Source organism: Silurus meridionalis, chromosome 19 (genome assembly GCF_014805685.1).
Source record: "Silurus meridionalis isolate SWU-2019-XX chromosome 19, ASM1480568v1, whole genome shotgun sequence".
Taxonomy (NCBI): Eukaryota; Metazoa; Chordata; class Actinopteri; order Siluriformes; family Siluridae; genus Silurus; species Silurus meridionalis.
Genome location: NC_060902.1, coordinates 13,949,273 through 13,966,735, shown reverse-complemented (window position 1 = coordinate 13,966,735; position 17,463 = coordinate 13,949,273). Strand labels below are relative to the sequence as shown.

Here is a 17,463-nt window from a genome sequence, read left to right as displayed (position 1 = left end):
AATGCATGCATTATAAAAAAAAAAAAGTGGAAGGGGCTTTAAAGAGAGTGTTGGATGGAGAGAAAATGTGTATCTAAAGGAAGTAGGATTCATTTCATAAACCAGTTATTTACATTTACGGCATTTGGCAGCCGCCCTTTATCCACATCGACTTACAACTGAGCAGGGGAGGGTTAAGGGCCTTGCTCAAGGGCCCAGCAGTCGCAGCTTTGGTGGTGGTGGGATTTTAACTTGTGGCATTCCAATCCAAGCAACAAATCCATTGCCTTAACCGCTGAGCCACCACTTACAGATATGACTGATGTTTTTTTTGTACATCACTGACAGGTGCAAGAAATTTGCCCGAGATTAACATTTGTATCCTAAGAGAGCTCCTGAGTAAATTTATGTCAACCTCGATTGGGATTACACAGATTATAGGGCTTACACTGTCAACAATACTGTAATACTGTGGATTTTGAAATGATTTTGGTGATGCCTGAAACAATGAGAATGAGAACAATGAGAATTGAAAACAAGTAGATAAGTTCTACAAAGATAAGATAAGGTCTACAAAGTTTAAATGTTAAAGCAAAAGTAATAGCTCTGAGCCAAAAAAAAAAAGAAAGTGACAACTTGTGTCCCTGGCAGCATTTCAGCGGGCGCTCATTCACAGTTTAATCATCATTTTCAGCTCCAAACGTCATTAAATCTGAATCACCATTCCCATGATGGTGGCATTTCATGGATGATTAGCATTAATGAAAATGTCACGTGAGTACGAATGTTTAGTGCAATTTGACTTACAGAAACATACACTAAATCACTGAGACCAGCTGCTTTACCTCCATTTGGTCCTTTAATCCTCTGTAATTAAATAATGTGATTTAGTTTATGACATACGATTTTTTTATGCAGCAATGCAGTTCAAATCTGTAGTCTAGATTTTAACAGTGACCAGTCTTTTGTGTTGGGACTCGACGAAACACCAGTATTTCCGTTCTCACTAATAAAAAAAAAATCGCAGCTCAATTAATCACAGTCACAGTTTTCAACCTCCGACAGCATGTGTGCTGAAGGCCATGCTGGTGTGATGAAAGAGCACATGCAGCGTTTGTCCAAATGACTTTATTTAGCCTTGTCTGTCTGCTGAGTGAGAACTAAAACGCCCATCTATCATGGACTGACCATCATTTACACATGCACACAAGTGGGCAGATGGAAACATCCACACATGCACACACACACACACACACACACACACACACACACACACACACACACACCACATAAGCACTTGATGCACTTGAGTCAACTGTTGTGAGAAGCACTTCACAGCCCAGTGGGCTCTGACCTGTCTTCAACTCTCAGTCCATCAAGAGACAAGAAAAGGATGGAGGGAGGCAAAGAGAAGGAGGAGGAGAAAACACACCTTGTGATTCTCCTCTATTCTGTCTCTCTCTATCTCTCATGCACACACACACACACACACACACACACACACACACACACACACACTTTTCCACAAAGTGTCGATCGATTCCTTAATCAGACGTAGCACAGGAAACATGTTCTAACCTAGACTTGACATCAATAGCCATTGTGGACACACACACACACACACACACACACACACACACACAACACATACACAGAGCCTAGGGCAAGTGATGGTAAAGAAAAGGCAGCAGTCTGGACAATCTGGCCTACTCGGTCTAACACTGTTCAGAGACACACATTTAGAGCCTCTAACAGACGCGTTCTCCAGAGGAGAGAACAAAACAATCAGGTGGGATAATGCCAGGGGCTCATTAGGAGCTCAGGGCGAGCGTGCAGCTTTAGCATCCAGTAAGGAAAATAAGAGCATGCTGGCTCACAACATATGCCTATGCAGAGACATTATTCATAACTGTATGATATGGGGACTCTGCAGTTTGAGGACGCTGATATTAATCACTGTGTCTGTTTATTCAGAGAGGTAGGAAGTAACAGTGCACAATTATATTCTTGCTTCGGCTTAAGTCGTTAAATTATTTCTTACATTTCTTTCACAGAACTTTTCTCCCATAATACTTTAAAAACATTTACGTCATTTTTACTCTACAGAAAATGTCTACCTCTATTAGGATTTGAGTTACACCTGCAGATAGAATACCAAAATTGCCTATCAATAATAGATGGAAAGAATTAATTGGATGTGGACACGATTCCGAAGTAAAGTGAGAGTTGGATCTTTAATTAAAAGTCATGATTCTGAAGTTGGACCAGATTTCTTACATGATATCAGCTCGAGTAAAAAGCGTTCAGATGAGTATTTGCCTATATTAAATACTTACATCTTTACAGTCAGTGATCTATCTATTTATCCGTCTATCCGTCTGTCTGTCTGTCTGTCTGTCTGTCTGTCTGTCTATCCGTCTGTCTGTCTGTCCGTATATCTGTCAATCTATCAATCCATTCGCCCTCCCACCCATCTATTCATCCATTTATCTATCTATTTAACCATCCTTCTTTTATATGAAGAAGCTCACTTGCCCATTGTTGCTGGAAAGTTACCACCTCTCTGAAAATAAATAACTTCTAGCCACTTTGTCTGTTACAACACAGAACAAAACAAAAAAAACACATAGTGGAAATGAAATGCCAGTAGGTTCGGCATTGAGCCGTCTCGAATCCCACCCTCATAGACGATCGAATGCAGTACACTTTGATTAGCAAGATTATGTTCAAACTGAAAAATAGAACCTCTCAGGAAGAGACTTTGTTTTATCTTAACTGCATTCCGTTCAGGGTGCATAGCCAGTGATCCTGGGATAGACTCCAGATCTGCACTGATCCTGAACAAGATAAAGTTGGATGAATGATTGAATAAGGAGATGAAGAAAACCCAAACAAACAATTGCAGTCAAACAAAACACGTCTCAAATCTTGGCCTTGTTTTGTGACTGACTCGTGCAGATTCTTGCACATTTGCAGTTTGTTTCAAACAAAAGTTCTTTTTTATAAAAGTTGCCCAGTAGAAATATTTGGGAAGCTTGAACTATTAATCAGCAGGAGGAAGCCATTTTCAAAAACTGCAGCTAGAAAAACTACCACTAGCTGCTCACTAATCCAAAATAGCAACGAAACAAAACAAAAAGAAGACCGAGTGTAACTTTGCGAAGACTTTTTTTGCGATCCGAAACTAATATGATGCAGTGTGAGCGGTGAGATTCGAGCAGAGGTCAGCCTTCCTCTAGCTGAGAGGTTTAATTGCTATGCCCCTCTGATCAGTCCTGTATGACACTACACTGATCCTCCAATCCCAGCAGTCGCATGCCTCTGCACTGGGCTCCTTCACCTCACTAATTACTGCATAAATATTCCAATTAGGATCATGCTACTGATGAAAGCTCTTTCCTCCTCCTGATGAGCAAACGTGTGTGTCTTTGTGTGTGCGCGTGTGTGTGTGTGTGTGATAAATCTCTCATCTCTCGGCAGTATCCAGCTCCATCTGATGGCGTGTCCTGTGGCGCGGACGCTGACATTTCCAGAGCTTTTGATTAAATACTGCACTAGTGGAGCACCAGCTCTTTTGGGCTTCCTGGGAGTCCTATTAAATGAGTGCACATGCGCATCCCTGCTCGTTTATCTCCACACGGGGTTATTGCCGTAATTGTGGCACTTTGTGTTTCTGGAGTGTTTGCATATATATTTTTATTGGCGTTTTTGAAGAAGAGTGACTGTGCATGAACCGTTCTACATGCTCCGTACTCTGTGTGTGTCTGTCTGAGTGAGTGTGTGTGTGTGTGTGTGTGTGTGCGCATTTTGGCGTATTATTAACAGTAACAGTCGGTATGTAAACACCCCGGTGTGCCCTAGTTTCGCCATAATGGCACAGGTGGGAGGCGGAGTGATTAATGGTTGTTGCTTCAGTTGTATCATGAGATACAAAGAGAACAGTTGTAGCATCAAGACCTACATAGTGCGTATCTACCAACTGTACACCAGCCTGAAAAACAGGGATCTGAATAAACACAGGTTACTGTAAAATATTGATAAATTATCTACATGATTCTACAATAAAGTATGAAGAGTATAAAGGTAGAATAGTGTTAAAGGTGGTAATTTTGTCTCTTTTATTTTTATTTATATATATATTTTTAATTAAAAATGGTAAAACAGAAATGCGCGCTGCATTAATCTTGCGTTAATAACATTTTTGACGTTAAAATGAATTTGCGATACTGCATTAATTTTGTTGTTTTATATATATAATGTATATATATATATATATATATATATATATATATATATATATATATATATATATATATATATAGTTCGCGACTTTTTATTTGGAAGCACGAGAAGCCGTGAGTGGCTTGAAAGTCCGGAGTAACATTTTAAAACAGAGTTTGTACTAATAAATTACATACAAATTTTTTTTAAACTATTTTATTATTGTATTCTTCATTTAATGTAGTACATAAAACATTTATGAGTAATTTGTAAGTAATTTCCAATTTTTGTTGAGTTACAGTACAGTACATGTACAATATACCTTGAAAAAGAAACCATCAAAATAAGAGAGTCAAACCCTCACGATTTCTTGTTATCCGCGAGGGGTCATAGAACGTAACCAATCAATCACACCCATCTCTCTTGCTTTCTGCTTGACCTGGATGTTATAGATTTTGATCTCAGAACTTCATACTGTTCTTCTCACAGATCAGAATGGTTTCCAGTTTCTCTCAAAAGCTCTCTTTCGAGTCAAGTTCTCCTACAAGCTGCTATGTTACAGTATCATTGTGCAATATGAATCAATCTGGTTTAACCTCAGGTGGAGTTCTACTGAGAACCCTGCTTTCATTACAAAATGTAAGACAATCTAAATATTATTGGTACAAATACCGATATGTAACGGCCATATACGATTTTATCATATTTTTCCCTCACAATCTACTGGGTCATTTGATTATTTTATTATGATTTTATGAGGGCCTTTTTAATTGGATTACTTTCTTTATTAAATATTCTTTATTATTTCTTTATTTAGAATAAAGTTTTAGATAATTTGTAGGAATTTTGAAGTCCAGTATACAGTACAGGAAACAGAATGTGAAGAATTCATATTATATTTTGGTGTTGGTTGAAAATCTTTAATCTTTGATTTAATTAAAATCTAAAAGTTAGAGAACAACTGGGGTTTTTGGAGGTGGGGGCATTAAGAGTGAGATCATTTGGCCCTCTGATGAGAGAAAGTGAGGGATCAGACAGCACAAACAGAAAGGAAATCTCCAGGTCTACTCGCATAACATACAAACCTTAGGCACAGATTTAGACGGCAGAAGAGGCCTAGGTTATAAAAAGAAAGAGGGTGAAGAAAAAAGTGTGTATGAGATTATAGAAACATGCTAATGAGCAGGTAGGTGAGAGTGAGAAGAATGTTGGAGTGAGGTCATGGCCTTTGATGAGCATATGTCGATAAAGCAGAGCTACAGGCTCGCTCCGAAAAGCCTTTAGGCAAAAATAAGCAGAGCAGAGACATGGCCCTGAGCATCTCAAGGCTGTTGGCTAGACTTTCTTTTGGAACCAGAGGGCAAAGTTTCTCATCCAGCATGGAGATTAATTCATTTTTTAAATTCACATACACACTCTCAGATGCACACATTCACAGTGATACAAAGTCTAAGTAGTGAAATCGCATAAAATCTGCATGAGCTAATATGTAGAAAATGCTTCAAAAGGCTAAATTAAGGCCAAGAGTTAGCAGTCATACTTTTTCCTGATGACCTCATTCATAGGTAATCAAACTAAATCACTCATTAGGATTCATATCGTTTGCTTCAAGTTAGTGTATGAACAATTAACGGTATGATAATCTGACATGCATGTGTAACACCGGTTCTAGACAGAGCGAGCGTTTGTACTTTTTCATGCATTCGGATGCAAACAAATGAAATCCGACCACAATGAGCCTGCTTGCTCTACCCAAACTGCTATTAATAAAGTAAAGATAATACTAACAATGCTGTAACCATACTAATAATGTTGTACTGATAATGCTAATGAGGTTGAAACAAAGCTAATAATGTAGTAATTCTAAAAATATAAATAATTCAGTGAGGAATGGTGATGTAATTATGTTTGGCACTGAGATGTGAACGTGTTTTTAAAACTTTAACCGATTTTATGTTGCACGTGTGATTTCAACAAAGCCAGTCGCTAGCTTATTCACGCTGTTGACTTCAGTCAGCCTGGTCTCCTAAACGCTCTAAACCAAATACGTGCAAAACTCTTAAGATTAATTACCGAATCCTGTCTTCTACAGGAGACTGGTCTTTGGTTGTCCACACTGGTCTCAGTGTATCTTTATCTTGTTTTATTTTCAGCCTTTAAATATAAGCTGTGTTATTCCTGTATTGCTCCCAGTTTAACATCTATTATGCTTACAAGCTTATTATTATCCTGTGTGCTGGACTAAAATAGCATTAAACCAAGCATTTATGGCTTTCACACAAAAATGGGTTTAGCATAAGAGAATAAGAAGGCACCTCTCTGTCTAGGCCTGCTGCGATGGTGCTGATCTCGCCCGTCCCTCCGTTGATGGTAAACATGTTGGGAATTGGGATGTGTGGACTCTGGTTTAGGATCCTGTAGTGCACCAGGCCGTTGGGCATCGTGCTGTCATCGGCGTCGATCGCCGTAACGCGCATCACCGACGTGCCTGTGGAGAGAACGTGAAAATTCACAAATTCGATTGAATGCATCGCTGGCACAACGACTCATTCCGTTTTTTCAAATATGAAAACAAATTCCTTTGTGTGAATCACTTTTCAAAATGTCATTTCTGGCTCTTTGTCAGTGGAGATATGACTAATTATGAGCAGACACGTTCAAAACAAGCATATGTGATTTCTAATTTCATCCTGAGCACAGTAATGGCTCAGTGATTCATCACATGATTCTCTACACGGTAAAGATCAAATTCCTCTGACTTTTGACACTGCACCTTGTGCACCTTGTTTTCCTTGCTGTTAAAACCATCCGCACACTTTAAATGGATTCCGACTTGGAGCGTCAGTTAATAAGGTCTTTGTGGCGATGCTTCTCCCTGTCTCACTTCCATTCGCTCGCCCCATTAACACACCAGACTTAATGATCCGGCACTTGTCAGGTGTTGTTCTTCAACGTAAACACTGCAATTTGAGCATGACTCAATTGTGTGTGTGGGCAGCGTACTTCATAACCTTTAACCCCTAAAGCATGATTATTGATTTTGACAAGCTTGTCACCCACCATCTCAAATGTGGGCGAGCAATTACGGATCCTCTGCGCACGTACACCCAGGAATAAACCTCGCTATTTCCAAAGACGTGGGCGAAATGTCACGCTGGCGCACTTCGCTAATGCCATTCTGTTGATGTTATGTTCCAGCCACTTGGTAGTTCTCTATCGGTGGCCTCCAAGTCTCCAGTCACCTCGGAAAACAAACCCTATCAGCAATCACTGTAAATGGCAGGCTGCACGTAGGGACTTACAAAACATTACCACGTGTGAGGCTGATAGACTTGGTCAAAACTCAAAAGCACAAATGTCTTGCAACATGAGAGATTAAAAGATCAGATGCAGAGGATGCACAACTTTATTTATAATATAGAAGAAAATCATTCTTGTGTCATGCTTGCTTGTTCAAATTCTTCCAAAATTAGGTTTGGACATTAGTAGCAATTCTCATGACCAAAATTATGACAGGAAATGAAGGTTGAGGTTGGGGGGTGAGGATAGATTTCATTCATATGCATGAAATATGCAGACGTGCCAACCGTGAAGACGAATAATGACCATTTTTGCCAGAAAATCTGGCAGCCCAAATTTCACTGCCTCCCACATGAATGCAGATAAGTGCTGTTACATATACACTTGTCTGACATATACACTTGTCTTTATTTCACATTCTCCATTTACCTTGATGAAAAGCCAAAGACATTTTAAGCCGAAAAGTCACTTTGAGAAGAGAGAAGAGTGCTGATTAATTGATAACTAATGTGAGATGGTAGAAAGAGGCGGAGCTTCCAGTGAGTCAGTTAATATTACGTTTTTAAAAAATGGCGCAATCATTCCAGACTTAGATTATGATGAAGCAACGCTTGTACAGAGTGGCAGGTCTGAATATGAACAGGAAGAGATTGTATTGAATGAAAGCTTTATATCATTTGTTGAATTTCTATTGATTTCTTTTGAAACCAGGTTGAATTTTTCATAAGATCAGGTCCTCGTTATGCCAGGGGTGATCAGCCGTTTATCTCAGCAGCCAATGGTAAACCCTTTTCTTAAGAGCTAGTAGCTTTCTGGCAGTCATGGGATTTGAGCTCACAGCCATCTGCTCAGATCTTCCACTTGAAAAATCGCTCAAGCTCGTAATAACACTTCTGAGCTGTTTGTGAGACGTGTGACGCTGTTTTGGCAGATACTGATTTAGGGCTTTAATGACTAACTACGTCTTCACAGGAGGCACTGGATCTGGTGTAATTGCTAGGAGATAGTGCCATCATTTCCATGACAAAACACCTATGAAGGGATAATCAAGGCTGGGGGCTCTATTTCAAACTTCATTACATTTCTGAGCAGGATCTGACACCAAGCCAGAGGAGACGAGAGAACAAAGGATGAGCATGAAAAACAATTATGGCCTCTTCTGATGGGGCTACATCAACACGAACAGCCAAAAAAGCGAAAGTGAAAGAACAAGGAGGAGGGGAGGGGATGCAGAGGATAGCTTGATTGCCCGTCAAATTTATATAAGCCATAAAAGCGAACGACAGAAAGAAGGGGGAGAACTGAATTGAATGTCAAATGTCACATTCAATTTGCAATGAGTGGAATTCTGTACATGGGTTATTCAGTGAGTTAAAACGATGCAGAAAACTGTCTTTAATGCAAAACTAATTGAGAAATCCAATTGCTTTTTGACTTAAATTGAGATGCTTAAAAGTAACCAGACAGGAAATGGACATTTGACATACAAAGCAGAATAAAACTAAATACAAATCACTTGGTGGAAAAAAAAATGGGAAGGATGGGAAAAGGCTTGGATACAAAAAGAACATGTCCTTTAAAATAATTTGGGCCACAACCAACAAGCTTGTAAAAACCTCAACTGCTTGTAATGCCTTGATTTTAAGAATTGATTTGAAAACAGCAATTACATCACTGTGTCTATACTAGGGTGAAGATATATATTATCTATAAATCGTTTGCTTACGGAGAAAATGTATATACCGTAATTTCCAGACTATTAAGCGCATATATAAGCCGCACCCACTGAGTTTGACAAAGATTTTTAAACTAATGAACTTTACACAGGCTTTAACGAAAGAGAGTGTCTGTTACACGGTGTAACGGGTGAAATATGTTGTGGCTCCTTTAAGAGCAGAGCGGCATTTTGGGAATAGCCTTTTTCCGGTATTACTGCATGTGTGCAAGACCGAGGAATATGTCCTTATTATTTTCTGATGCTTATTTCTAAGTTTCTTTGACTAACCCGTAACGCTGTTGCCAAGAAAAATAAAAAAGCATGAGTTTTGGAAACCTGTCTGTGCTTATATGATTTCTGTTGCAACTGGAGTTAGCGCGCTATCCCTTCACCCAAACTCAACGCGTTACAACGGCTTGTATCTAAACAGTAGCCTACCAAGAAATTCATTGTTCACTGTCTTCCTCCTTCCTTTCACAACTATTTATTTTGGGAGTTTTTCTTTTGGCATCGTGGTGCATTTAAAAATCACCATTGGTGAAGCTTTTCTCCCGATGCCGTGCAGCTCAGAACACAGGTGAGGTGCGTTTTTTTCGTTTCTGTTAGGAAACTTCATTGGTCTAATGTTATGTCGCTCAGTTTTTTGGCTTGAAGTTTGTGAAACCAGAAAAAACCCAGGAAAAATCCATAAATTAGCCGCTTCATTGTTTAAGCCGCGGGGTTCAAAACGTGGGAAAAAAGTAGAGGCTTATAGTCCGAAAAATACGTTAAGTGACTGCTATTGATATAATACATTATAAGTATTATACGCATTTATCCATTCTAAAAATATTTGCCTCCTCCCCTTTATTAATTGACTAATGAAATTTATTCTGGTCAGGGTCAAGTTGAAAATACATCCTAAAAATTTTTCATTTTCTCTACACTTTATATTTGATGACCTAAATCAATCGAGCAATTAAATACAATTTGAACCTTAAAATTCTGCTCGATTCCGATCTGGAACGAGATTGCTGTAGAAAACACCCTTTTCATCATCGTCTTCCCACAGTTAACGTATTAGCGTGCTTATACTGCGTCCATCACTTGTGTCACTTCCACAGTTTTGTTTAGAAATATAACTAACATCAAGCTCTCGACTGGCTCGAATGGATGAGCTGCAAAAAGCCACTTAGGTATTCCTTAAAGCCAGCGGCGACGTCTACACTGTTAGAGGATGCTGTGTCCGGTCTTTACCCTTCTTTACCCTGTAAATCTTTCGGCGTGGGATTGTGCTGCTGCTACAGCTCCTTTGAGGACCATAATAAGGCAAATGGGCTCTCCTGCAAAAGAAGCCAGGGGCCGAAACCTTGCTGCACGTCCATTAAGCCAATTGAAACATCTTTGCGTGTGTTTCTCTCTCTCTCTCCTGCTTGCTCTCATCCATCTTCATCCCCTATTTTCCTCTTCTCCAGAGAGTAGCCGTGAAAGTGTAATGAAGCCCGTCGCTCTGCCGGTCTGGGGGAAAAGAAAGTGCTTAAACCTACTCTCGTAATGTTTGCAAACTTTCCTCCCACCACTCCACTTGCCATTGGAAAAATTGGGCACCCAAGTGCACTCTAGGACGTTCTTTTTTATCCCAAGCAGTCTGCTAGGCTGTTTAACTTCAACAAGGCCTGAGAGGAACCCTGCTTCGAGGGTCATTTAGCAGATTGCGAGAACAGAGTCGAGCCTTTGAGTCATGTCTCGGAAAAGTAAACATGATGTTACACAAAGGACGGCTTAGTGGAAGTGTAGAAAATGTAGAACTGTGCATACGTCATACAGATCAGGGAGAGGAACACAATGACCCTGACTGGATCCGAGACCGGTTGGTACCTGCCTTTAAAAATCCGATCCATACAGTAAACACTGGAGGTAGAAATGGATGTCAATTCTATCTCGAGTTCTTTAATCTCATGTTTGGTCTCAAATAAAGATGTGCATAATTGATTCTTTTTGGTTGTACATGCCTGTGAATTTGATTGGTTCTCTTTCCTAAAATATAAAGAAACTCACATCCTAACTAGTAGTGCTGTGACTTTGACCAGACAGTTACTAAAGATGAATAAAAGAATGTTGTAAATGCACATGCTGCACAGTCACATAAATGATCTGCTCACATTTCTTTGTTTTGCAATGCGTGGTTCTTTATATCTGACTGCTTCCTCACACGGGCAACAATGGAAACACCTTCCAGTCATGCTACATTTTTGTTGTGTCCTACAACATCACAGCAGTGGTGAGTAAATGTACATTGTTACTGTACTTAAGTACATTTTTGGCTACTTTTTAGTTTTACTAAGTATATAAGTGACTTTCCACTTCACTACATTTATGAGTCAATATATGTAGTTTTTACTGCACAATATTTGAATTGACAATAAAGATTGCATTTCTGCAGTGCCTCATTTATTCCGCAAAAGAGACCATCGCCATTTTATTTGTCCATTGAATACTAATGGTTCTTCTACTTTGTGATGTGATACTGTAATTTTATTTGTTAATTGAAGATCCCTTTTCAAAAATTGCACTACTACTTTTGTCATAATGACATAATAAATGGACATTAGTGCCACTCAGATGAGGATGGGTCTCAAGGGCTCTGAAGGTTGCAGACATATGCCATCTCAGGAGGTTTTTCCATGCCACTGTTGCCACCGGCTGGCTCATAAGAGACAAACTTGCAATTACAAGGAACAATTTTATTCATTCTTAATTACCGCATCATTTCTGTGAGATGAGATTGAGACTATATCCATTGTTAAACATATGAAAACGTGATACAAATAAAAATAAATTGAATTGAATAAAGGCTGTTGATGGTTTTAGCAGTGTTGATACAATTTATGTTGTATTTTAGGAAATTAAACCTCACAAATCAACTGGTGTAGGCTTTTCATTAACATGTGTCTTATTATTGAGGACTTGTGCATCTTTAAGCCTACATTCAGCAAAAGTAAAATATTCATGCACAGTTCAATTCAGATACTCTAAGACTTTTCACACCTCTGCATCACAGTCCCTCTACTCTCAACTGGATACTCTGTGAACCTTTCATGCCATGGAACAGCATTTCTCCCAATTCATATCTGTATTTGTACCCTTTTAGAAGGTTTTTCTTTCTGAGCAATGTATGTATACTCGGTCACATTTCCCTATATTTTGGACATTATGCAACAACTTTTGAAAAATGTTAATAAGCACTCTGTGGTTCTTTTACATGAACAGCATAATGGTGCTATGTGAAAGCCTCAAGTGTTTTCTTTTTTAATTTATGCACACGTCTTAACTGCTTGCCATTAAATACATTTTCTGGCTGATTTGCATAAAATGGCTGTAACACTTTTCCCCTCTGACACTTGAGTATAAATGAATCAAGTTGACCAAATAGAAATTGTATAGTAGAGCTTTTGGGGCGAAGTTAATAGCGTGCGGGTGAACAACATCACCATCATCATCGTCTTCATCCAGTATGACACACACACACTGGAAAAAGAAAAAAAAAAAACACATTCAGTTTGATTTTAATTTGTGCCAAGTCTGAATCATACCTCGTCCCGGGTTTGAAGTAAATTGGATTAGCACAGTAATTCAGTGATTGCTTAGTTGTAGGCTAGAAAAGGCGAGATTCAATTAATCTGAATGTGGCCCCCAATGGGAGCTTTGCTCAACAGAAAAAAAGAGAAATCGCTGAAAAGTGGCATTTAAGAGCTACATTCCGCTGATGGATTGCAGCGATAATTGAATATACATGTGCGGAAAGTGATAAGCCCTGTTCCCACCATGCTCTGCTTTCACTGCGGTGTCTTTACCTCCAAGAGAATTTGATATGATTGTGTTGGTTAAGCTCCCTTTCAATGACTCCTTGGAGAGATTCAAATCACGTGAATGCAAAGAACCACCTGACAGCTTGCGTTTTCACCTGACTTGCACACTATGGCTTGGATCCCAAAAAAGAGATTGGATTGAGCTGGAGTGAAGTCGTGGAACGGTTTTTAGTTTGCGGAAAGCACATCGAGGAGACGCTGGGTGGCACAGCAACAGAGACGGACAGAAAAGCTTTTTCTCGGCTAATTAGCAAAAGTGGTCTGCATTCTGCAACTCCACGCTCTATTGAAGAGACCTAAAAAACTTGTTTTCTTTCCCTCTCGTACCACTAGTTTACAGATCCTCGGGAGGGGCAAAGTTTTCAGATACAGTCAAGACTGCAAAAATGAAATGGTTCTTATGACAGCCTACTTCTCTGAGGCATGAACGGACACAATGTTCAGTTCGAATGGACACTCGGCGGGTTCTCGTCTGACAGCCCCTCCGCAGTGACCTGTACATTGTATGGGAAAAACGAATGTAGAAACAAAAAGCAGCACAGCACTTTGATCAGACTGAGAGGAGCTTTCCAGAGGCAGGATGTAAAAATATTTGGATTAGATAAAGGGATCACCATGATAATCAACATCATCATCATCATCATCATCATCATCATCAAGTGGTCCAGCATTGTTATTTCCAGGTTTAGATTCAATGAGGGTTTACTATATTACTGGTATATCCCAAAAAGAGAAGGGGTGTGAATCTTGACTGGTTTCAAGGTTCGATACGATCACGGTTATCATGTGAACGATTCAATTCAACTTCACGATGTATCACGATCCTTTATTTTTGATATTACTGCACGTTGCTACATTTTCATCAATGAATACAAGCAGTCAGGTATATGAACTTCCGTTTTATTTTATCTGCTCCAAAAAAAAGTACACTTCCTGAATGAAGGAAACTTTAAACAAACCTGAAGAACACAGCAGACAGCAGGTGCATGTAGAACTAATAAACACTGGTTAATACCAAATGCACATGAAACTGTCAAATACTGTATTTTATATAGTGAGTGTTGTGTACTTTCTCAAAGTAGGTACGTGATGAATGACATCAGTAGGTTATAATCGATTATGGATCATCCATAGCAAATTATTTATCCAGGACACTATTCCATTGCACAAACGGGAGACTCCTTCCTTAAGTGTGAAGTAAACCTCTTTAAAAAACACTATCGCCAGTTCCACAAACAACGTTTTTCATATTTAAAAAGGCAACACAATTAGTCAAAAAGACAAGTATTCCTATTAGTCATAGGTTATGTGCTGCATCGTCCATTCAGGTCCCTGTGTATGAGCTGTTATAATACGGGAACGATGTCGTAGCGTTAATGTATTAGAAAACAGGCATTGATGTAAATCTGTGATATGAGTTACAGGCAGATTTATTGTCAGAGATACGACAGAAAATCAATCAAATCCCTCCGGCTAATCAGATTGAAGAATTCTACAGCCTTTTCTAGGCATAATGATCTGATTCCTGCTATTAGATCAGAAATAGCTCACATAAAACCAGAGAATCAAAGCGTTTGTGCCTCACTTGTATACACATGTATTAGGTACATATGGACAAAAGTTTGTGGACATCTGACCACAAGATATTGCTTTTTAAACATCCCATTCGATATTTAGTCCCTATTTGCTGTTATAATAATCTCCACTCATCTGGGAAGATGTTCCACTAGATTTTGGAGTGTGTTAGTGGAGATCTGTAGTTTATTAATGCTGATGTTGATGTACTTTGCTGTTAAAGAATGTTAGAAAGGAATGCAATGTAAACCGCTACCATAGTCATAATCACGTACATGACATCATCAATAACTTTATCAGTAGCTCTGTATAATTAACAGCAGGTTCCCCATCAGCAATCACAATCCCATTCTGGTCATTATACAGATCATCATCATCATCATCATTTTTTCTTACCTGGTTTGGAGACCTCAGGAACAGATCCATTATAGACCTGGTTCTGAAACTCGGGTCTGTTGTCGTTCATATCAATGACGTAAATGTACAGATCGATCGGAGGTTCCATCTGATTACCGTTGACGTCCACGGCATGGGCTCTCAGCTGTGGATTGAAACGAAAAGTGTGTGAATACACAGGTACACAGGTACAGCACACCTTATACCCCAGGCAGCCACTTACACGTGTTACACTCCATTCGTAAATGTGGAAAGAACATTGAATACACAACCAGAAGAAAATGTTCAGTCAGTAAAAAGTGTGTGTGTGTGTGTGTGTGGTGTACACACATTTGAACCTTTTTTCATTTTTTTTTATTTTATTAGTGTGTGTATGCAGGATGTGAGGCTATTTGGATAGAGCAGAAGAGCAGAAACACACACACACACACACACACACACACACACACACACACACACACACAATTTTTTATTCCCATCATTTATCCGGTTCCTAAAAGCACCTTTTGCTACAGCAGATTAAAATCTTTTTACTCAAACTACTGTGTCACAGGAAACATCAGAGAGAGTATGAGAGAAAGATAGACAGACAGAAGAACAAACAGAAAGAGACAGTCAGAGAGAGAGAGAGAGAGAGATGCACACACACACACACACACACACACACACACACACACACACACACACACACACGTTTAGAGGGCAGTTTTCCATTGTCTGAAGCTTGACAAATCACCAAATAATCTGGCAAAGAAATCACAATAACTCTGTATTCAGCTGGCAAGGAACGAAGGTGGGGAAAGTGTGTGTTTGTGTGTGTATTCGCGCCTGTCTGTGTGTGTACATGTAAGTATGTTGTTGGTCTGAGGTCCTACATCTTTGATCTGTGGACCCCCGGTGTGCAGACTGCAAATGTGTGGCTTTATGCTATCATTAGTATGCAGGACAGCAAGTCTGGAACGGGGGTGTTTGTGGGGGTGGAAAGTCCTCTAGCAGGAGAAAGGAATAGAGCGAGTGCATTCTCTCGTCCGACTTAAGTGCAAAAGGTTTGCAAACTCAGGAAGACCGGAAAGCAATAAAACACGTGCGTGATGAAATATAGTTACGCTTAATGGTGTAGGACACTGTTTTAAAGATGCTCCTTCACTATTGCTTGTGGAAGGAGACACATTTCATATGCATTGTATATACGAATTTGTATAAAGATGCCTTTTTTTAAATATTGTAAACTTGGATGCAAATCATTACTGGGGAAAATGTTCACAAGTGTTTTCAAAAGTAAAGTGTTAGTCGAAGTGTTATTTCACTTACAGCAGTTTTCCTGTTGCATTCTCCTTAAAAACTGCTCAGTGTTACTGCTAAAGAGGTGACAGACAAGTATCATCGCGTCTCAAGAGCCAATCATGCTCCAATGTGCAATGAAACGGCATTTACCAGAGGAGATACGAAGTGTAGGTTTGTCCCTGTGTGTGCCAATAATCTCTTGTATTCTTTATGTCTGCACTATAGGGGGGGTAGAAAAAAAAAAAATCCCAGCCCGCCTAATGCTGCTTAACGATACATACGTTAGCTTCTCTTTAGGGATAATGAAGAAAACTGGGGCTCTTGATGGAATCATAGATAGCTCCAAATATTGTATTAAATATGATAACAATAATATATTTCATGTTACAAAACCTGCTCATATATACTGTATCTAGGCCAGAGATCAAATCAAAATGTTGTTTATATTGCACATTTTATAATGAGTTTTTAACAAAGTGCTTTTTAATAAAAGTAATAATAAAAAACAAATAAAAAATTCACTACCAAGTATCAGTCAAGCAACACAAAAGACAATAATTAAAACTTCCTTTAAGAATTCAAAGACAATGAAAAACAGAGATTTACAAACAGCCAGATTTGAGTCTGACCATATAAAAGCCAAATTGTTCCACAGCTTAGAAGCAGCCACAAAAAAAAAGCTCGATCACTTCTGTTTTTAGTCTTGCGACATGTAAAAGAAGCTGAAGGGAGAATCTTAGTGAGCATGATGAAAAATTGAGCTGTATTATGTCCACAAAGGGATTTTGAGAACTGAATTATTGAATGTCTTAATGATGCCCAAAGTCCAAATTTGGCTTGTAGTGATCTTTGGCCTGCAATGCCATATATAAGAAATCATTACACGTGCAATTAAAAAAAAAGGAAAAACTATTGAAAAGTAATCGCCTCATGTCTCTTATTAGAGGTCACTGAAAAGCTGTACTAGGCATTAAACTCGATTGTGAATATATTTGAATAGATTTGGTTTCATTGAATTAGAAGCTTGAAAATAATACTGCATCAGATAAGCAGGCTACAGAGTCACGTTTTCTATATCCAGGTAGTCCAGACATACGATAGAGATCTTTTTTACGAAGACCCAATTGTAACTTTTTACATTTT

At 39.0% G+C, this 17,463-nt stretch overlaps 1 protein-coding gene across 5 annotated transcripts in view; it reads right to left on the bottom strand.

Annotated features, from left to right (window-relative positions):
* cdh4 (cadherin 4, type 1, R-cadherin (retinal)) overlaps positions 1-17,463 on the bottom strand; it is a 412,242-nt gene that overhangs the window by 23,605 nt on the left and 371,174 nt on the right. For all 5 annotated transcript variants that reach the window (XM_046875037.1, XM_046875039.1, XM_046875038.1 and 2 more), the window contains 2 exons: positions 15,037-15,181; positions 6,516-6,688 (listed from right to left, as the gene is read on the bottom strand). In XM_046875037.1, coding sequence (XP_046730993.1) covers positions 6,516-6,688; positions 15,037-15,181 — 318 coding nt within the window. The remainder of the gene's footprint in view (positions 1-6,515; positions 6,689-15,036; positions 15,182-17,463) is intronic.